Here is a 23974-nt window from a genome sequence, read left to right on the forward strand (position 1 = left end):
GTGTTAGTGTAGGAAGGGATGTGCATTACACAAAAAATGATAAGAAAATAATCGGGCAAGATGCAAAGGTAAAGATTGCAAATGGTATTTTTGGGCATCACTTGAAGGGGGTAAAGTGACTATGATTGTTAAAACACACTATGCTGATCATAACTGTGGGAGGGTAGCTAAGGTGAGAAAGATAAGGGCTTCCTGGATTGCTAAGCATTACCATTCTAAATTTAATGCAGACCCTTATTAGAAGTGCCAAGAAATTGTTAACAATGTGTGGGCTGAGTGGGGTGTTAAAATAACTTTGTGGATGGCTCTAGAAGCAAGGAGAATAGCACAAAAACTGATTTTGGGTGAGTATAAGGAACAATACTCTCTCTTACATAGATATGCTTAGGAAATCCTTAGATCTAACCCAGACAACACCATCAAGTTCAAACTGAACAACAAGGTCTTTAAGAGAGTGTATGTGTGCTTTGCTGCTTTGAAAAAAGGTTTTTTAGCTGGGTGTAGGCCATTTTTTAGCTTGGATGGATGCTTCTTGAAGGGCCCATTTGGTGGTGAATTGCTTGTAGCTGTTGGTAGGGATGGAAACAACCAAATGTTTCCAATAGCTTGGGCCTGTGTTGAGATAGAAAACACAGAAACTTGGACTTGGTTTATGAAGCTTTTGGCTGATGATTTGGGAACTACTGATGGCTAAGGATACACCATTATGACTGATCAACAAAAAGGATTGATAAGGGCTGCCTCAGACATATGGCCTAGTGTTGAGACTAGGGTCTGTGCAAGGCATGTGTATTGCAGTTTCAGGTAAGTTTTGGGGGAAGTTTGGAGTAAAGAATTGGATTTTGAAGAATTGCAAAATCAACAACTAAAATAAGATTCCAGAGGAAATGAGAATTATTCAATAAGATATCAGATAAAGTAGGGCAAGATTTGCTTAAGAGGAACTACAAGAAGTGGGTGAGGGCATACTTCACACCACAGTCAACATGTGACAGCATTGACAACAACATGAATGAAGTGTTCAATGCTTACGTTTTGTCAAGTAGGCATAAGCCTATTATCACAATGTTAGAGGACATAAGGGAGAACCTAATAGAGAGGCTTCACAAGAAAAGGGACTATATTGGCAACAAAGAGATCACCATCTGCCCTAGGATCAAGACTAGATTAGACAAATCCAAAATAGATGCGAGGAGGTGATCTGCATTTTGGGATGGACACTACTGCTATGGAGTCAGGGAGAGAGAAACACAGACTACGAATGTTGTCAGCATGCTAGAGAAGACTTGCAGCTGCAATCCATGGAAATTAAGTGGTGTGCCATGCCACCATGCTATTGCAGCCATATGGAAGGCAGTAGAGCACCATGAGCATTATATGTCTAACTGGTTCAGTAAGGAAACCTACCTAAAGGCTTATGACTTCCCATTCGAGCCCTTAAATGGTCCTCAACAGTGGCCAGAGTCACCATATGACCCAATTCAAGCTCCACCAGTGAAGAAAATACAAAACAAACCTACTAAAAAAAGAAAACCCTCAATTGGTGAGGTTGAGGGCACTAAATTGTCCAAAAAAGGACAAGCTCACAAGTGCAGCAACTGTGGACAACAAGGGCATAACAGACTGAAAATGCCCTATGCCATTAAAGGAGCTTGCCCCACCTAAGTTAGCCAAGTCAGCCAAAAAACCCTCACATATTGCAAATGAAGGAGTTATGTCTTCGATAAGTGCAATTACTAGATATATCATGGATCACTATTATGGAGATAATAAGTTCATTCTATAGGGTCGTCAATATCTGGTGCTAGATATGATAATTGATCTTTGGGTTAGTTAAATAGCCCAAAGCCTTATAGAATGGATCCTATGAGGTCACACAACAAGGGTATTGGGTTAAGCAAGTAAGAGGCCCATTAATGGGCCTCATGAGCAATTAACTAATCATGAATTGGAATGGGCTAGTATAGTTAGATTGGAATTAGGTTTTGGGCTTTTGACATGGGTTCTTATTTAGAGATGAGATCTATAAATAAGATCCATGCCTAGGGTTGGATGTAAGCAGTCATAATTCACACACAGTGAATTTTGACATCAAGGCAACCAATCCCAAAACCGTAATCCTCTCTCTAACTCACGGCTATCAGTCTCCTCCCCTCGTCCGTACGGCCGGCCACCCTAGGTGGCGCGTGTGGTGTTCGTGGTGGTTCATGCTGGTTCGTTGCTCGCTCTTCTCCATAGAAGGTCAATTGAAGGTTTCAATTGCGACTAACTAGCATTAGTGGAGGTTTAACTTGTGCCCGTGGACCAAGTAGAGGAATCACGCTTGGGGTTCTTTATCTCCCTTTGTTCTTGCTCGATCGCACGTGGAATCACGCTTCAAAGGTACAATTATGTGTTCTTTATGTGTTATGCAATGATCCTTGGATTAGGTACTGTATGAATATGATTCATGTATATTTTCGCTGCGTAGTACCTATAAACCCCTACAGTGGTATTATTTAGCCTATTGCATTTACGCATATTGCCAATAATTCTTTGATAATCCATAATTTTAATTCAATTAGGAGGGAGAATATTTAATTATGGTTCAATTGTTATATTTAATGGGATTAAACTTTTGGAATAGATTAAATGCGATTTAATTATGCTCAAAATAGCCATGAAGAGGACCGAAAGTTAGCCCTAAAGTGTTCGAAATTTTCGAACCCCTTATCCCTATTTTTCGAATAATTTCGAATTTCTAGCCTTAAAATATGATTTTTATGCTTGATTTTGATTTAATTCGATTTGTTTTATGTTTCATAATTTTAATTGGATTGATTTATGCATAAAAATGTTTTATGTATGATCAAATATTTAATTTTAAAAGTTAGATTTAAATTGGGATTAATTTTATGATAAACCTTAATTTTAAAGTTGAATGTGATTTAATTTTAATTTTATGGACTGATTTAATTTAAATTACGATAAGAGTTATTTTAATTAAATTAAAACACAAAAAAAAAAAAATTAATTTGTGGCCGGCAACCGCGGCTGGGTGGCACAGCCATGGCGGCTGCCGACCAGGTGGTCAGTCCAGAGGGAGGAAGGGAGGGCAGGTGGTCCGAAAGGTGGCTGGACAGCAACGTGCAAGAGTTGCACGGCTGCTGTCACAGCCACGCTAGGCTGCTGCTGCTGCCACCTTTGCGCGGCAGTGGCTGCTAACCGCAGCCAGCCACCGTGGCTTGCTTTGGCTGGCCACGCACGGTGGTCTGCAGCCCCGGCAGAGGCAGCTGCCACGCTGCTGCCCTTGCGGCAGTGGCTACTGTCATGGCAGCCAGCCACCGTGGCTAGCTTCGGCTAGCCAACCACGGTGGCCGGCGTTGGTGGCTCACGGTTTTCAAAAAAAAAAAATGTTTTTTGAAAAATTATTTCAAGATAATTACAAATTATTTTGGGATAAAATCAGTTTTATTTTGGATAAATATTGTTTATTAAAGGATAAAATCAAATCTTTCAAAATTTGTTAAGCTTGATATTATCCATATTTAAAATTGTTATCCATAATTAAAGTGGTTAATTATGGATAAGAATGATTAGGATATTCTGAGCATATTCCAAAAGGATAATAATTGATTTAAATAATGTGATTATCCCATGATTATTTTTGGATATAATTGATTTAAAATTTTGTGATTGGCTAGTAATTAGGATAGAATTTCCTAACTTTGTTAGGATATTCTTTGAGGATAAATATGATTTATCTTTTTAAGATTAAAATAAGATTTGATTCTATCTCATGACTAATTTAGAATATATGATATTTTATTGATGATCATGAATAATATATGATATTATCTAATTGCTTTAATTAAAATATGAGATATTTAGATGTCATGTTTCCTTAATTGTGAACATTTGATGTTGTAGTTTAGGAAAGCATGATGAGTGATTTATTATGTGGCAATTTTATAATATATGATGTTGTTTATTGCTATATAATGACTAGTATGGTCCAGTAGATTGCTAAATACGATCTGCGCATCGTGATATATTTTTGTAATCTTAGTACGGTTTACGAACCGATAAAGTATTTTGTAATTTTATTTTATTTTATTTAAGTAGTAGATAGAATAGAATAGAATTACAGGTTGCAGTTAATCCAAGAAGCCTATGAAGTGAAGGCCCAAAGGAGCAAGGTGGATGCGATCCATGATGATTTAAGTGGGAGCATTTACTTTATTAGTTTTCTTAGGATTAGGGGCCATGCTATGTCTTATTTATGCATTCAGTATTTTATGCATGTTAGATTTTATTGATGTTTTGTGATGATGCGCTAGAGTTCACTATTTAATCACAATATAATAAATCTAGATCCCAGTAATATTGAGGCAGCTTTTCCAATTAAAAACCCGACGAAACCTTCGATCGTTTATGATGGGTCGGTCTCAGCAGAGCGTCATAATATATCTTTGGGAAGTGGGGGTAGATCACGTTCTACACTTTTAATTGGTTATACTCAACAAGGTTACCTAAAGATCAGTTTAGAACCTTGAAGCTAAGGGTAATAATTAAACATGTGATGGTTAATTATTTTACCAAGAGTTACAAGAGTTGTAATTAGTAAAGAGTTTACTCACCTTGAAAATGTAATGGTTGATGGCAGGGCCTCAGTCCGGTCAATTATTGCACAAATAAAGGATCTTGGAATCACTTAATTCAAGTTGGGATCACTTAAATTGAATAGAGTGCTTTAAAATTACCAATTTAATTCGCTTTTGGTACTTTAAATTTAATAAACATAATTGAATTTTGCGTTTACTTAAAAGTAACATGTCGTTCTAATTTTATTATTATATATAATCTCCTCGATTGAAAATAAAGTTGAGAAACGTTCTCAAAAAGTTTAAAAGATAATCCATAAACCTATATTCCAATTTTGCTAAGATTGTTCTAAAAGGCAAGTTTTAGAAATTCATGTCACATGTCTAAGGTTGGTTTTATTCAAAATGTTTGAGTAAAATACCAACACATCTTCATTTTGAAAAATGTTTCAAGAGATATAATGAGATGAGAGGTACAATCCCTCAAAAGACAAGTGTACAAGTCCAATAAAATCTCTTATCTTCAATATGATTGAATATAAGAAAGTGATTGGAAATCTCTATGATCAAAAGTTGATCAAATAACAGTATTCTTCATCTACTTTATATAGAGTTTAATACTTGATTAAACTCAAATATAAATAATGATAGAATAGACTTAGCAGAATCATGAAAAGTGCTTAAAGTAGTTGAGCAAAGTATCATTTTGAACCTAAGAGAAATGTTCTAAGTGGCTCAAAGGGAAAGGTTTAGGAATATATGAGGATTGCATTAAGATGTTATAGGCTAAGAAATGCAAACAAGTTGCTACTTCTCAAACCTAGAACTACTTACATGCTAAAAGTTGTTGTGAACAACAAATGTTTCAAATTAAATGGACCAATTCCAATTGATTAGATACTACCTCATATAGTTGGAAGGTAAAAGAATGGAAATGTTCCAATTTAAGAATTATATTATAGAAATTGATTTAGCATATTGCTACTTCTTGGACATATGATGTCTTGTTTAGTTCACTCATTGCACAATGTGATTGAACTAAAGGAAAAAGTTATGGCTAAAGGAGAAATAAATCTACAAGTTTAGAAGCAAATGTTGCTACTTCACAAGTAGAATCTACAAGTCTAGAAGCAAAAGTTGCAACTTTACAAGTAGAACCAGTATTTCACCACTAATAATTGGCTAGAATTAAATAAAGGTTATTCATTCTTGCCATTATCAAAACACCATTCAATGTTAGTAATGACTAAGATTCAAAAACGTGGAATAAATGTTATTCTATGCTTCTTTGAGTTATAATGTGTTTTGAATTGCTAAATAGGTTTAAAGTTCTACATGATAGAAATAATTTCTATATATATAAGTTGTCTCTAATATGCCAATTAATTCGAATGAAAATGAAAATTGCATGCGAAAGATCCAAAGGGATGGACTTTCAATATCATTGAATTATGAATCCATTGATATATGTAATTATCATTCTAATTTGAAATTTTGACAAAGTCACCATTTAGAGAAATGATGATGTGAACTCAAGTTCGAATACATATCGATGTAAGAAAACCAAAGGTTCAAAGACTAGAGACGGAAAATGAAACTTCATTTGTGATATGATCACTACTTGTGCTTAGTTAAAGCATAACGGTGAAAATTTTGAAAAGTTCAAAATGTTCAGTATCAACTTGACAAGATAATGATTACACTACAATATGATTGTAATTGTGAAAATTTAAGTCGAGACATGTACTTGGCAACACATTCAAAGTATTGCGATATGATCGTAATAATGAGAATTTAAGCCAAGACATTGATAAACATCTAGAGTTGTGAAATCGTTTTACAACAAACTCCGAAAGAAATCCTTGTGAAGTGTTTATGAAGGAAGCTATCAAACTATATGAGATATATTTTGATAATGGATGTAAATTACCTATCTTCCAATCATTGTTCAAGGGATATACTTTTAAGATAAGCTACAAAACTAAACAAAAACTACATAGGTCAAATCAAAATGTAGCAAAGGCTTCATATGTGATATGGATAAGAAAAGTTCTTATAAAGTCATTCTACAAAGCAAGGAATAAAAGTTGTATTAAATCGTTTGATGCACTTTCGCTTCCTATATAGAGCACGAGGTACTACTACACAAACCACACTTAGCACAAAATTTTTGTTACTCAAGTAGGTGCCCTTATGGAAATTGTTCCAAAAGGTCAAGTGGGAGTAGTATAAATCTCGAAAGAGTTCGAGAAAAGCAACAAACAAACATGGTTCAAAACCTTGGTTGGTTCACCCTATGCTAAATATGCCTCCTCAAAAGGCAAGTGGGAGTATAAGAATCTCGAAAAGTTCGAGAGCCTTAAAAGAGTTCAAGAAAAGTGAATTCGAAAATCTTGAAGAAATTCGAGAAGTAATCGAATAAAAGCAACAATATGAGCATGATTCACCTCATGTTACAAATGACAACGCGTGGTCTCATTAAGTGTAATGGGATTAATAACCATGTGTCGAAGGTAGTACATTCCAAGTGCAAATCCTCTATTGTCATTTCTCATTGAAAGCTAAACAAAGTTGTTGTATGAGTTTCAATTGTTGCATAAAACCCACAATGATGACTAGCATATGTAAAACTTAGTCAAAGAAATATGATTTCATATTGACTAAGAGTTCTAAAACATTTATTTTGGAACATTATGATTATGCAAGTAATAAAGATGATTTGACAAGTTATAACTCCAAGTGGTTTAAAACCAGGAAATCTGAAATAGATTCTAAGTCTGTAAGCAAGTGTATGACACTTGAGTAATTTGCCTAAATTGGGTGAAACCCATTGTAAGCAAAGCAGACAAGAAAGAAAAATGTTTTCTAACTAAAGCAAAGACTTGTTAATGGATTCAACATATTCATAGTATGACTATGACTACGATGAAACCTTTACATTAGTCATGTTGCAAAGATCTATTAAAGATACTTTACTGATTTCTACCTTATAAGATTTGGTAGATGGATTTCAAAACGCTTTCTTGAAATTGTTCATGAAATAAGATTTGTATATGATATAATCAAAAGTTTGGAGATCCAATAATCCTAGGGATGCATAAAAGATCCATAATGGATTGAAGTTAGCATCAGGGAGTTAATGTTCTTAATTTTATGAGTTATTCAAATCGTTTGATGTTCTCGTAAAATGAAGAAAAGGTCTTGTATGTACAAGATGTTTAGTGGGAGCTATGAAGTCTTCATGGTCTAGTATAAAGAGCAATTATTCATCGCTTGAAGAGTCAAGTGGTGGGTAATGCATTTTATATGAAAATCTTGAAGAGGAAGATGAGTACATTTGGGATTCAAGATCTATATAGATAGGTCTCGAAGGATGTTTGAGTTTTGGTTAAGAAGCTTATATTGATAAGATTCTTATAAGGTTCAACATTATATTGAAAAGAGTTTCAATCCCATGTGACATGGCACGTTGCTTAATGATTCAATACCTTGAGAAAGGTTGATGAAATTAAGACTTTGAGTGATGATCCTTATGCAATTTTCAAAGGATGCATCATGCATGCCATGGACTATACTCGTCTATTTGATTCACGTGTTTTAAAGAACAAGTGATGATAGATTTCAATCGAAATCCAATGTAACATTGGAATACAAATTAGAAATTCCTAAATTCCTTGCGAAAGGGCGAAGGAAAATTCTTAGTGTATGGAGATGAAAATGATTATAAGATTTAGAAATTGCAAAGTTCATGTTTATGAGAATGTCTCATGAACTCTACTTACTGAACCCCTTCCATGACCAAGGTATGAGAGTCATACTAAGGTTTTTGGATTGAAGCAAGTTATGTAATTTTAGTTGTGTATGTTTTGAGAAAGCATATTACAAAAGTAAATACATTAGCTTGCAGAATTATGTTTATCAATTGAAACAAAGTTTCAATCTTATTTAATCGTGGTTTCAAGATTAAATAAAATGTCCAAAATAATTATGAATTGATGGGCTCACTAGGTTGATGACCTTTTGAATGAAACCCCACAGGTGAACTAAATTCATATATTATTCAAGTTCCTAGTCCGGAATCATTAAACTGGACATAAATGATTTCATTTAATGGACTAGCATGTTAAGATTGATTGGATAGCGCAGTTTCATGGGCTATAGGAGCGTAGTGATGCTCGGTCAATCACATGGATATGCATGAATGATGCATGATCGAACTATAGACCTACTTTGAAGTTCAAGTATAGAGCTTCTGGATATATTAGTGGATTCCTTTGACATGAGTGGAACACTGATTCCATTCAATGATTGTTTTGACTGTGGTACATTCAAACGTCTAGCCGTAACTGGAGATTATAAAGGATGTTTCCCGGTTACTTCATGAGTTGAGTGGGAGCTTTGGTTGCCATAAGATTGGATTAAGTCTACCTATTTAATTAGGAATGTGTCTTGGCCCCTTGAAGAGGGAGAATTCAGAAAATGCATGGCCGTGCTCAAATGGATTACATTGTAACCATTTGTTTTGTAATTCTAACTCAGATTTCAAGAAAGATTTGTAGATTAATATGATTACGACATAAGATGCAATCATATTATCAAATCGACACACATTGACTTAAGGAATTTGAATATTGCGCACTTGTCTCAGACAAGTGGGAGATTGAAGGAGTTATGTCTTCGATAAGTGCAATTACTAGATATATCAAGGATCACTATTATGGAGATAATAAGTTCATTCTATAGGGTCATCAATATCTGGTGCTAGATATGATAATTGATTTTTGGGTTAGTTAAATAGCCCAAAGCCTTATAGAATGGATCCTATGAGGTCACACAACAAGGGTATTGGGTTAAGCAAGTAAGAGGCCCATTAATGGGCCTCATGAGCAATTAACTAATCATGAATTGGAATGGGCTAGTATAGTTAGATTGGAATTAGGTTTTGGGCTTTTGACATGGGTTCTTATTTAGAGATGAGATCTATAAATAAGATCCATGCCTAGGGTTGGATGTAAGCAGTCATAATTCACACACAGTGAATTTTGACATCAAGGCAACCAATCCCAAAACCCTAATCCTCTCTCTAACTCACGGCTATCTCTCTCCTCCCCCCGTCCGTACGGCCGGCCACCCTAGGTGGCGCGTGTGGTGTTCGTGGTGGTTCATGGTGGTTCGTTGCTCGCTCTTCTCCATAGAAGGTCAATTGAAGGTTTCAATTGCGACTAACTAGCATTAGTGGAGGTTTAACTTGTGCCCGTGGACCAAGTAGAGGAATCACGCTTGGGGTTCTTTATCTCCCTTTGTTCTTGCTCGATCGCACGTGGAATCATGCTTCAAAGGTACAATTATGTGTTCTTTATGTGTTATGCAATGATCCTTGGATTAGGTACTGTATGAATATGATTCATGTTTATTTCCGCTGCTCAGTACCTATAAACCCCTACACCAAAACCATCACAAGCATGGGCAAATAAGAGGAAACAAACAGAACACCCCCCTAATTAGGCCACTCCAAGCACCCAATAAAGTCAGGTGAATCTGCCTATGCATCAGAGAGGTGTGGGAGTGTAAAATTACCTCAATGGCTACATGAGAGCAGCTCAGGTAAGCAATCCTACCTAACTTGCTTTATATATTGAAACAACAACATTTTGAATAAATTTCATCTTTATTGATCATTTTTGTAGCAAGTTAATACAACCCAAGCATCTCAGTCACAATCCAACATTGGTTCAACTACTACAACAGTTTGGATGTACTAACAAGGTAAATTTTTACATAACTCCTTTCACTTGTAAATAAACATTACACATATAATTATAAGTAGACATAAAATAACAATCTTATAAAAAGAAATCGTAATCTTCCTGTTTTCTTCCATTTTATGCAACATCTCATTGATTTGAATGACTTTGATCATTTCATACTTCACCTCCCATTCATAATCTTCATCAACCCATTCCCAGAAATCACATCCATCATAGTTCCTGTAATTTTGATGAATCTCCTAAAAGGATTCTTGCTTGTTCTTGATATTCTTCTATCCACCCTCCTATTACATCTGCAAAAATTATTTACTGTAGTAATTTTTTTCCTTGCAGGGGTTGGATATGGAAATGGGAATCACTGAAGTTGCTGTGAATTTTTTTTTAAGCTATGAAGTTGTTTTGAATGGTTGCTACTCTATTTAACATTTTGATTGCAACGGCTAGTTTTTGGATTTAATTATGTACTCTGTATTTGCAAGGAAATATTGAAGGACCTTTCTTTTTTGGCTGGTTATGCATGTAATAAAGAAGGGACTATGTTTTTTTGACAGAAAATTCAATGAAGGGACTGTGTCTTTCTTCATTTAACTAGGTAAGGGACTGTGTTTTATTCCGATTGTTGGTTTACGTTGGGTTAGGTCACTGGTTTCCTAACTTGAGGTCCTAAAAGGTGAAAAAAAAAACATAGAGGTCCCAAAAGGTGAAATATGGAAAAAAATAGACCCTAGTTTTGTACTTAACTCCCATTATTCCATTAATATGCATAACTCATACTTCCTTCGTTTTTTATACTTGCAGCACTTTGACTTTTACACTATTCATAGGCGCAATTTTGACTAGATTTGATGATTTATATAGTTAAGCAAAAATATAGTGATGTGGATCTTGTTAGATTTGTCTCAATTTACACAACTTTAATATCATGGGTTTATATTTTTTACATATTGGTGAGTAAATATATTGACGATTGAAATAATGCATTGGCAAGCGTAAAAAGATTATGTTGCAAGTGTTGTGCCTAAATTTTCACTACAGGCACAGATGTTCGCGGGTTGCTAGATTGCAGGTTACAGATTACTACGTGATCAGCTACCTAGTTCTAGATTACTACTTCTAAGTTATCCGCAGGTTACCTACACTTCTTTCTAAGTTTGTTTCTAATATTTTTTGATGTAAATTCATTGTTTTAATTTGGTTATATATCTCCGTCAAATCAGTGCTAACTTAAGCGTCGGAGGGCCATTGGCGGCAACACCAACGGTCAGCTCTAACCTACTGTCTCCAGATTCACAGGGACAACTTGAATCCCAGATACAATCTAAATTCCAGGTACAACTAGAAAGTGTAGAAGAACAAAGATGAAGAATCAACCGAGTAACATCAAACTTTGTTAATTTGTTTTAATCAATCTACCAGAACTTGTATTGACTTAGGCGTCGGAGCGTCGTTAGCTATGCCAAAGGCTACCCCTAACCCTTGTGATGCAGGTACAACTAAAACCTGCCAAAGCTACGAATGCACTAAGGGCCAATGCGCCAGATACCAAAGACATCCAAAGCTACAAACGAACTAAGGGCTAATGCGCCAGATATCAATGACATCCAAAGATACAAAACGAACTAAGGGCCAATGCGCCAGATATCAAAGATATCCAAAGCAAAAGCACAATCGCAGAACAATGAAAATAAAATCAAAGTCTATTTTATTCCAAAGAACCTAGCATCGAATGTTTAAAGTCCAAAGAAAAACTAACGAATAAAAATCTTTGCCCCCATGAGCAAAGTAAAGCACAAGTTCAAAAGCTAAGATCAACGTTTTAATACTAACAAACTATTGTAACTTTTCAAATCTAACGAATTATCTTGGAAAATTTGTATCTTTCTTTTTTACCCATGTCAAAGTTTTATCTTTTTGAAATGATTAAGCTTGCCTCATGGACGCGATAGGTACATCTAAGAGACAAGTTGGGGGCAAACTGTTGTGCCTAAAATTTCACTACAGGTTCAAATGTTCGTAGGTTGCTAGATTGCAGGTTATAGATTGCTACGTGATCAACTACCTGGTTCTAGGTATTAAACGAAGTTAAATAAAGATATTTCCAAGGAATATTCTAAGAGAATCCAAGTTTGAACAAGTCAAAATTGTTATAAGTTTTACTACGATTAAGGAAGGGATATTTCCCACAAGGAATAAGTCAATTGGAAATGTTAATTGTATCTGCACCACAAATCAGTCCACATTCGTCGAAGACCAAATCAAAGAGGCAAACTACTTCTCCTATTTTCACGGAGGACACTCCCACTACTCTCCAACTGACCATTGGCAAAGATCAAGTCAAAGGATAATGGATAAGAGCATGAATAATGTGGCATGAATCTCGAAACTGAACCTGGCAGCTAACTCCTACTTTCAAGGAATCATCAAAGAAGTTGTTACAAGACTTCAAAAGTCTCTCCAATTATAAATAGGATGAAAAACCATTGTAAAAACACGAGATACGAGTCCTAGGCATTATATTACATAGCCATTAGCAATTAGCACCTAATTACAAATTCATTCTTGATCAAGAAACAACCTGCGTTGTACCTGTACTTAATTCTTTAACTAGTAGACTAGATAAGCCTCGTGCGATGCACGACATAAAAAACTTCTTGAAATAAATATTTATTTTACATATGTCTCTCGTATGAGATAAATTATAAAAACATAACCATTAATTGCAATGTTATTTAGATCTAACTAATTTTGAAGAAGAGTATAAATTTAAGTAAATTATGCAATACGAAGTACTCTTTAACTGGAAGTAATTATATTTTGAAGCCAAATAGTAACTCATAAATTCATCATAATATAATATATGGAATATAACATAATATAATATTTGTTTTTTTTAAAAAAAAATTTGTAATAATTTAAGGTAAAAAAATAGAAATAAAAATATGATGTCATCAATTAATTTCGGCGGGAAAAAGTTTAACAACAACTTGACATGTGTACAATTTGAAAAAGTGATGATGTCAGCGGTTGTTGTTTTAGTTTATTTATAGATAGATTGGTGGACTCAACGTCACCCGTAGTTTTTACCCTTATTCTTAGGGTTTTCTGCGTCATCATCTTGTGTCTCTTCTTCCCTTTCCCCTTTATTCGTTTTTCGTAGGTTATTCATCCTTATTCACTGAACCTACACTATCATTTGCATATTTATTAATCTAGTTGTTGTCCTATGGAACCTGGTTGAATCTAGCGGTCAAATTTTGGCCTAAATAGCAAGTATTAAAAAACAAAGAAAGTAATAGATTGTGTTGTATAAGAGGTTTATATGCTGTTGATATAGCCAATCAAAAAACCTCTACGACGTTTTTCCATTTCTATTGATGAGGAAGTACTAATGCATAACGGTTATGTATGAGAAAATATATAACGTGTCCAATTACGAGTCAAACTAATACCACTACAGGCCACAGTGATATATTTTTAAGCCCTAGTTGCACAAATTAGTTATCCAATAATACTAAGTTATTTCTCAGTAATATATAGCTGATTTCAATTTAAGTGTTAGAAAAAAATCATTTAAGTACTTCAATCTTCAATGGTATTCATAATAGTTTTAGTGATAGAAAATTATTATCCAGTGATATAAAACCTGTGTTCAGAGGTAGACCTTAAATAAATAGTCTTCAAAGCTTGATTCATCTTTATAAGTTCTCTTAATAATCTAATCTAGTAGCTGCGTCGATTTGGTATCAGAGCCATATGGATAAAAGCTAAACTAAATTGTTAATTTAATTAACAAGTAAGTAAAATTGGAGAATACTAGGCCCTCTACTGAGTGTAAGAAACCTGATTACAAGCATTATTATCATATTCCTGAAAATAAACTAGGTAAAAGAGTAATGGATAATAATGATGTTGGAGAAGAAATTATTAATGAAAATAATGTTATCCAAAGATCTAGGTACCAAGGAGAAGGAAGTTGCACACGACCAAGATACATAACAGGGAAGACTACCCGATTTAGTGTCAAGTTATGCCTAATCATATACCTAAACAAGAAAAAGTGACTCTTGAACTTATAAGTCAAACTGGTTATAAGCTTAAATTAGATGGTATAAGAGATAGACGAGATGGATCAGTGGAAAAAGAGTATGAGTAGTGTACTTAACCTAAATACTGAATGGACTTCGAAAAATTTCTTAAATTATATCGAACATAGTTTCTACGAGTGCATAGAAGACTGGTACGATGGGATAGATGAAGAAGTTAAAATAGCACTAAGAGCTAGTGAATCACCTACTAGAATGTTTAGACAGCTATGTCAATACATTGAGTTGGAATTTATTGGTCCTAGAGCTGATCCTAATGAGAAAAGAATGGAATATCAAATAAAGTTAAGTAATTTGTCCATCTGTAATATAAAATATGTCGAGAACTATATTATGGAATTTAAAACATATTATTATAAAATTGGTGAAAATGAAACAAATCTTGGAATGTTCTATGATAAGTTACCAAGTCATCTTAATGAATAAATTAGTGAAAAATATCAAGAATGGTGAGAGAGATTCTTAGCTAGGGACGCCCTAGGTAACAGAATTGCTTTCCTAAGAAAGTGGGTTGAAAAGAAATGTAGAGAGGTTGCAGGAACTTAACAAATGAAGAGACAATTTCTCACTTGTTGGTATTTCCCAAATAACTATGGGTGTGAAAGAAAAAACTATAATAAGAGAAGAAATTACAAGAAAAATAAATTTGACAGATCAAGACAAGAAACCTATAAGAAAAAGTATTATAAACAAAATATAAAAAACCAAGTAGGTTTTTCAAAAAGGCAACATATTGTCATGAGAAAAAAAAAACATGCAAATGTTGGTCTTGTGGAGAACTAGGACATTACTCTAATGAATGTAAAAAAGCTAATCATAAATTAATGGAAGCCTTAGGTAGTTGGGACTACTTAGAAATACCAGAAGACGAGGCTTTAGAACTAGCTTTAAGTAATAATAAAGGGATAGTAGAGATAATAGAGGAAGAAAATGAGTATAACGAAGAACTTGAGGATAGCGAATTTGAAGAAGAAAATTATGAAGAAATAAATAATATGATGGAAGGAGAAGAGTTAGAAAATTCAGAGTCAGATGACAATGAGGAAGATAAAAGCAAGATGACTATAGGACAAATGAAAAGAGCTGAGTATTCATTTGAAGATAATGACCTAGATCAAGTTAATAAAGAAAGCTTGAATTTCCCCCAGATTACTAAAGATAAAATATTTAAAACTTCTATCTTTAAAACGAGAACTAAATATGTATGTGAAGAAATGGAAGGAAATATAGTAATCGAAGATTGTGAACAAAAGGCAGTCGAAATTAATATCATAAACTGGAAAAGTATTAAAAAAATAAAGAAAAAAGAAATTATAGTTATATTTGTATTGTGCAGTACAAGTATACATAACTCCATTACAAGATTTTGACAAGGATGTTAAATGCTTGAGTTTTATTTGTGATATTAGACATAAAGAATTTTATGACCAAATAATAGTGGTATCACATGTAACTTGAGTCAAGGAACAGTAAGCTATATATGTGAACCTAGATATTATGTGAGCTTAGAGGATTCATTTGCGTCAAATTTTTTAGCTATCAAGCTATTAACAGAAGGAGTGAAAATGCATAAAGGAACACGACCCATACAATTAAGATGGAAGGTGGTTTATAAGTTGGTAAAAACTATAGACTCATCTTTTAAGAAACAGATAGTCGATGCTTAGAAATATGAGCAAGGAGGAGGTCTTAAGAAGAAAATTACACCTATAAAAGTAAATCCTAATGAAATTGAAAAAACTTGGGAGGAATTCTTTATGAACCCTGCAGTTAGTAATAGATCAAGTAAGATGTTAATTGATGAATCAGGATTACTCCATATTAGGATGACTACAAAACCTAAAGTACAGAGAAATATGAGTCTTAGAACACCAAGTCTAAGTAGACAAAATTCAACAATAATTAGGATGAAAAAACAAGGTGATGAAAAGCCAGAAGAAGATGAAGAAGAAATATTAGTTCTACTAAAGAAACTAAATGAAAAATATGAAAGTAAAAAAGCCTTAAAACAACCGGCAAGACATAGCATAGATTCTAATTTAGAGTTAAATGAAGATCCAAATAATCCTATTGATAGAAGGAAGGTAATTGGATATAAGACCAAAACGATAAGTGAACTAGTATATGAAGATGAAGTTAATATGCAAATAGAAGCTTGTAATGAAATATCCAGTACTAATCCTAATAGCATTTATATTCCAATTGATATATGCATCGAGGATTATAATAAATATAAATTATGTGCATATATTGATAGTGGTTGTTCTACATGTTTTGGAAAGAGGTCATTATTTCCAGAATTCTTGTGGAAAAAGGCTAAAAATCCTATGCAAGTTAGAATTGCTAATAATAGTGTCATGATGCATACTGAAATAATTGAAGAATTACCAATAAAAATTGGAGGAGTTCAATGTGTTATTCCTATTCTATGGGCAACTGATCAACCTAGTCATGATATGATAATAGGAAATAATTTTCAGAGATTATTCTCTCCATGCACTCAAACCATTGATCAAATAATCTTTACTATTAAGGGTCATTCTGTTCCTATACAGAAAATAACAAAGGCTTATACTCATCAGAATTTGGAATTTACGCGCAACCAGCGTGGTGATAGGGTTACACCTACACAACGAGAGGTTGCACTTAGAATTTCTGAGTGTGATTCATCATTAATAAATCAGATAAATAAGCAGCAAGAAAAATTATGTGAAAAATTATATTCAACAAATCCATTAGAACATTGGGAAAAGGATAAGGCATTTGCTAAGATAACTCTAACAAATCCTAATAAGATTAGTAGAGTAAGACAAATGGTCTATACCTACCAAGATATACAGGAATTTGATGAACAAATAAAAGAATTGCTGAACAAAAAACTAATTAGAAATAACAAGAGTCCTTATAATAGTCCAGCATTCATGGTAAGGAATCATGCAGAAGAGAAAAGAGGAAAAGCTAGAATGGTCATTAATTATAAACAGCTAAATGACAATACTGTTTTTGATGGCTATTACATTCCTAATAAAACTGTGTTATTTAATAGAATACAAGGAGCCACATGGTTTTCTAAAATGGATTGTAAGAGTGGCCACTGGCAAATTAAAATGGAAGAAGAAAGTATTCCATAACTGCATTAAGTGCCCCTCAAGGGCATTATGAATGGTTAATAATGCCTTTTGGATTAAAAAATGCTCCACAAATATTTCAGAGAAGAATGGATAATATTTTTAGAGAACTTAATCATTGTTGTTTGGTCTATATAGATGATATTTTAATATTCTCAAAAGATTTAGAGCAACATAAGAATGATCTTAATGCGGTAACTCAAAAATGTGCTGAGCATGGAATAATCCTTGGAAAGGATAAATGTGTCTATGCTAAACAAGGAATTGAGTTTCTAGGATTAGAAATTAAAGCAGGACAAATAATATTGCAAAGGCATATTTTGGAAAAGATTGAAAAATTCCCAGATAAAATTGAATATAGAAAACAACTAGAAAGATTTCTAGGATGTTTAACCTATGCTTCTGATTTCATAGAAAATCTTGCACTATTAAGAAAGCCAATACAACAAAAACTCAAGAAAGAAATAACTTGGAATTGGAAGGAAAGTGATTCCAAAAATTGTTCAAAATTTAAAAGCTATGTGTAAAGATCTTCCTGTACTAACACTACCTACTAGTGAAGATGATTTAATCCTTGAAACAGATGCTAGTAATGAGCACTGGAGTGCTGTGTTAAAAATCAAAGAAGGAGAAAGACTTTGCAGATACAGTAGTGGAAGTTTTAATAAAGTTGAGTTAAATTATCCCACAATGCAAAAGGAAATTCTTAAAGTTATTAGAGGGATCAAAAAGTTCTTAATCTTCTTAGCCCCTAAACAGTTCTTAGTAAGAACAGATTGCAAAGGCATACTCGGTTTTGTTAAAAAGAATTTGTGTAATATGCAAGCGCAAGGGAGACTCCTGCGTTGGCAATTGTGGGTTAACCAATTCTCTTTTACTGTTGAACATATACAGGGAACAAAGAATTCTTTGTTAGACAACTTAACCAGAGAATTAGCTAATGTCTTCCAAGAAGCTCAAGACTACACAAAAACCTCCTGCATACCAACTTCAAAAGATGGATGTAGAGAGGAAAACTTTCATTGATGAGACCGAAAAAGCAATGGAGCGGGTTTCACCCTCCAATTGGGCCTTAATGCAACGCTTGATCATATCAGCAAAACAACATTCACGAGATGGTTTAATCAAGGGTTGCCATGGGGAAGTCCAAAGGTTATTGATGTTCGAAGTAACAATTATGTTATTTCAGCTCATTCCTGATTTACAAAATATAATATTGAACAAAATAAGAGATATTGATTTTAGAACATGGTACGAATTGGTGGTTACAAAGTCCAGTAATTCTTTGATCTTCGAGATCTATGGGGAGAAAGAGTAGAGTTTCCCAAACACTCTAAAGTTGCATCATTGAGAATCTACCCATATCCTCTTAATCAGAATGCTCCATTCATTAGTATACATTACAAGGCTTGGGATTATGGAATGGTACATGATTTCCATGAATTCCCCACTCCTAATGACTCTTTCTTTCCAAGGCTTACAAAGTTCCAACAGTACGCATTCAACAAGGTTCGGAAATATTGTGATGACAAAAATGAAGACTTTCAGCTAGGAGCAAGAGTGCAATGTGCTAATATCGAAGTTAAAGAAGGAAAAGTTAGTCCCCCACATTACTTGATAATGTTTGGGAAAGTAAGGTATTGTCAAGATCCCATACTAATTCGTCAAAAGACTGTTATAAATCTAATTGAAGCCAGAGCACTGGGATTTTTCTACATTTCACAATATCTTAACGATTTTATAAAAAGGAAAGAAAATCCTCCTGTTATATTTCATGTTGGTAATACAACAATTGTGGCACCCAACGAGATGAAAGAATATTTAGTGGATGGCATAAACAACACCGAGTCAATCTACAAATATTTAGAAGATGTTGAAAGTGGAAAGTTTCTGTCATATGAAGGCCATGAGTATTTGTTTGAAGCCTTCATAACTTGGGATGAATCATATGCAGCCAAATGTGTCATAGACCTTGGCATAGAAGAAGAGAATCCTATGTATGTCCATTATGAGGACAGCGAAGATAACGAGGGGAGCCTACAAGATATGCTGATGGATGAGATTACGAATGCTTGAGCCCACACCAGCAATAATTCAAGAAACTTTCACTGTAGCCACGTTTTGTTAATTTTTCTGTCTTAAAGTATCTTTGTAAAAAGCAATGGTGTAGAATTGCTTGCTGAGTCAGGATAAGGATCCTATGTAACTTTGCTTCCCTATATAAAGGGACTTAGGCCAAGAAGTGAAGGCAGAGTTGGAAGAGTTAGCTAGAGCATTTCTTTGAAAACATTAGAGAGTCCTCTAGAGAAAAATACTCACCTTAAGAGACAGATTGGTTCTCCATCTCTCTTAAAGTAGAGAAAATTCTAGTTCAGCTTATGTCTGTTTAAGCTTTCACTTTGTTGTAATATATGAGTGTTGTAATCTTTCCAAGTTGAATAAAAAGTTTCTTTCAAGAAGGGAACGTTATCTCCTTGAACCTTATATATCAAATGAGTTATCTTTCTGTTTAAGAAATTCCATCATAAACACAAAAAAAAAATTGTTTGATTAGAGATTACGGTCTAAGGTAGGAAACGAATTAGATCTGTGTTGTGCCTGATCTAAGGAAGACAGGGTTGGGGTTAGCTACCTTGGTAAAGCCGGAAGCTCAGAACGCCGGAGGTTCCAGTGTCGACTAAGTTCAGGTATTGGTCAAAGCTCTCTAGTTAAATAATTATTATTGCGAAGCATGGTGGGCTATTAAACTAAAAGTTAATTTATTTAGATATATAAGTAGTAGAGTTGTGATAATTAGTACCGTTAAAAGTCATTAATCGAAAAACAAGTGATTATTACTCTTAATTATAAAATGTTAGTACTAAGTGTTTTCTTTAGTAGTACTATTAATATCATCAGTGGTATAAGATAAAGTGTCGGTAATATTATTGATAGTTCCAGCAGTACTATAACAAGTCCCAATAGTATTGTATAAAGTTGTGAAAAAAAAAGAAGGGGGACCACTTGTTATGTATGAGCATGTACATAACTAACCTCCCTTTGAAACCCTCTTCTATTGACCTATTGCATTTCATCAGTATCATGAATAAAAAAATTTAATGATGAGTAATTGGTGAACAATCCAATTTACTGGTATTTTGTTTTCAAAAACAATTTAGGCCCCGTTCTTTAGAGCTGCTCTGCTCTGCTCTGCTTTGCTCTGCTGAAATCTGCTCTGCTTTGCTCTGCTCTGCTGAAATCTGCTCTGCTCTGCCCTGCTCTACTCTGCTCTGCTTAAAATTAATACTTAATATTGAATTATTATAATAATAATGTATATTTAATAAAAATAATAATAAATAATTAATACTTAATGATAATAATAATTAATATTTAATAATAATAAATAAATAAATAATATTTATTAATAATAATACTTCCTCCGTTTTCTTTTACTTGCAACACAGCCTTGTGGCACGTGTTTTGAGCTCTGGTTTATGTAATGTAAATGGACAAATTTTTCATTATAATTTTTACAAATGATACTTAACTCTATTCTAATTTTCGTGTAAAAATTATATTGATAAAATCGCTCGTTTACCCTCACTAATCATCTCCTAAAACTGCGTGCTTAAAAGGTGTGTTGCAAGTAAAAGAAAATGGAGGAAGTATATATAATTAATATTTAATAATAATAATATAATTAATATTTAATAATATAATTAATATTTAATAATATAATTAATATTTAATAATAATAATAATTAATATTTTATAATAATATAATTAATATTTAATAATAATAATATTAATAATAATAATAATATAATTAATATTTAATAATAATAATATTAATAATAATAATATTAATAATAATATAATTAATATTTAATAATAATATATTAATAATAATATAATTAATATTTAATAATATTAATATTATTAATAATAATTATTTTTTAATAATAAAATTTAATGATTATAATAATAGTAATAATAGTAGTAGTAGTAGTAGTAGTTGTAGTAATAATAATAATAATAATAATAATAATAATAATAATAATAATAATAATAATAATAATAATAATAATAATCATAATAATAATAATAATATTTAATATTTAATAACAATAATAAAGCATTACAATTATTATTATAGTATTAGTAGTAGTAGTAATAATAATTGTAATAATAATAATAATAATAATAATAATAATAGTAATAATAACAATATTAGTAATAATAATAATAATAATAATGATCTGCTTTGCTTGCTCTGCTTCAATCTGCTCTGCTCTGCTCTGCTGAAATCTGCTCTGCTCTGCCCTGCCTAGAAGCTCAAAAGAACAAGGCCTTAATTTATTTTTTATTTTTTATTTTTACCAAGTAAACTATGTGCCGTGAATCCGTGATTAGCTCAATTAAAATGTCTATCCGAAGGTGGTGATTTTACACTATACCAGACTTCTGTTCAAAGGAACGACTTTGGCAACTACGCAATAAGTATAACCAACTCTTCTCCAAAATCCACCTTTTACTTTCTTCAATCTTCATCATCTACCACTTTAACCACCAACAACAACAATATAAGGTTCGAAAGAAACGTTTCATCTTCTGCAACATCGAAAAAAAACTCGAGCTTGCAAAAACTGTTAACAATGGCTTATGTTGATCATGCTTTCTCCATTACCGATGAAGATATTATGATGGATAACTCTTATGCAATCAACAATAAACCCCCTATTAAAGAGATCGCTCTCGCTGTCTCTCTCCTCGTTTTTGGTGTTGTCGGCATCGTTCTGGGGATTTTCATGGCTGTTAATCATATCGGTGGTGATCGAGCTCATGGTATTTACCTCAACCCTAATTCAATTGGGATTTGTTTGAATTTTTGTGGGTGTATTCAGTTATTGCTTGATTCAGTCTGAAATTAGTTTAATTTTTAGAACTCTAATTGTATCCCTAATTCGTTTATTTCGTTGAATGCGTCTTTCAATTGGGATTTTTTTTTGAATTTCTGGGGGTATTTTCACTTGTTGCTTGATTCAGTCTGAAATTAGTTCAATTTTTTTGAACCTTAATTGTATCCCTAATTCGTTTATTTCGTTGAATGCCTCTTTCAATTGGGATAAATTAGTTTTACTTTATTAACCCTAATTGTATTTTAATTCATTCATTTTGTTGAATGCGTCTTTCAATTGTGTTGTTTGCACATCTCAAATTGTGGGTTTTTGATTTTTGAATTGTATGTGTTGAATTGAAACAGGGCTATTCTTTGCAATATTAGGGGCGATCTTGTTCTTACCGGGTTTCTATTATACAAGGATTGCTTACTACGCGTACAAGGGCTACAAGGGTTTTTCTTTCTCTAACATTCCTCCTGTTTAGAGGTCAAATTCTAGATTAGTACTCTACTTGCTGTGTTTTCTGTACATAGAAATGGATAAGTGTATCAAATGAAATGAAATACGGAGTATTACCTTTACCTTTATCTCCAGTTAAGAACTGTAATTGTTGGCATCTTGTTTTGGAGAGGGGTGATGTGGTGTTGGTTTTAAGGTTTTTTTTTTTTTTTTTTTTTTTTCGTGCTGTGGTATCGAATAATCCGCATCCTGTATGTAGTGATGTTGTGGAGTTGCTTGAGATTTTACAATGTCAAGGTTGTAATTGTTTCTTGTGTATTCCACTATCCACAGATTTAAATTGGCCTGTTTTTTGGAACAAATGGAATTCTTTAGTACTTTGTGTTTTGTATGCGATGGGATGCTTACTCACTTCAAGTTATGCCTTTTAAAGTCTCGAGTTCATCTTGCCTTTTCCTCTTTCCTCAGTTGAATAGTTTTTACTTCCAAGCTTCCTGACTATTGTTTCTTTTTGTATTCGAGCTGTGCTTGTATGTGTAGTGTGAGATAGAGAATTGAAGAAAGAAGTTGTGCTGCCTTTTAGCCTGTAGTCATTGACAGTTTGTTTGGATAAGAGAAAATGGAGAGAGAGTGAGGGAAAGGAAAGGAACAAGTTTTCTTTTCTTGACAAGAGGTTGGGGGAAGGGAGGGAGAGGGAGCAATTCATTCTCTATTTATCCTGTAGACACCATCCCTCCAAAATTTAAGAAATTTAGAGGGAAACTGGAGCTCCACCTTCCCTCTTCCTTTCGTTCCCCTCTTCTTTTCTTCCCCTTCCTTACCCCTTTACCTAGATTTTTTTAGCAAAGTGTCATTGAAGTTTCAAACATCTAGTTGGTTTTAAGTTCACCATCTTTGTTAGGGGCTCTTTATTTACCTCAAGTACTGAAGCAGCATCCTTGACACTCCAACGTTGGTATTGACACTTCTCTGGGACTCTGGATCAGAAGCACGGGGAATGTTATAAGTAGCTGAGTTTGACGGTGCACATATTCACATCTGATTTGAGTT

The 23974-nt window shown here is 33.4% G+C and overlaps 1 protein-coding gene across 1 annotated transcript; it reads left to right on the plus strand.

Annotated features, from left to right (window-relative positions):
* Positions 1-21964: 21964 nt before the first annotated feature.
* Positions 21965-23275, plus strand: LOC145578965 (uncharacterized). Its single transcript, XM_081636261.1, has 2 exons — positions 21965-22409; positions 22828-23275. Exons 1-2 carry the CDS (start codon positions 22220-22222, stop codon positions 22947-22949), a joined length of 312 nt encoding a protein of 103 aa, XP_081492387.1. The 5' UTR covers positions 21965-22219; the 3' UTR covers positions 22950-23275.
* The last annotated feature ends 699 nt before the right edge of the window (positions 23276-23974 follow it).

Source organism: Chenopodium album, chromosome 14 (genome assembly GCF_948465745.1).
Source record: "Chenopodium album chromosome 14, dcCheAlbu1.1, whole genome shotgun sequence".
Taxonomy (NCBI): Eukaryota; Viridiplantae; Streptophyta; class Magnoliopsida; order Caryophyllales; family Amaranthaceae; genus Chenopodium; species Chenopodium album.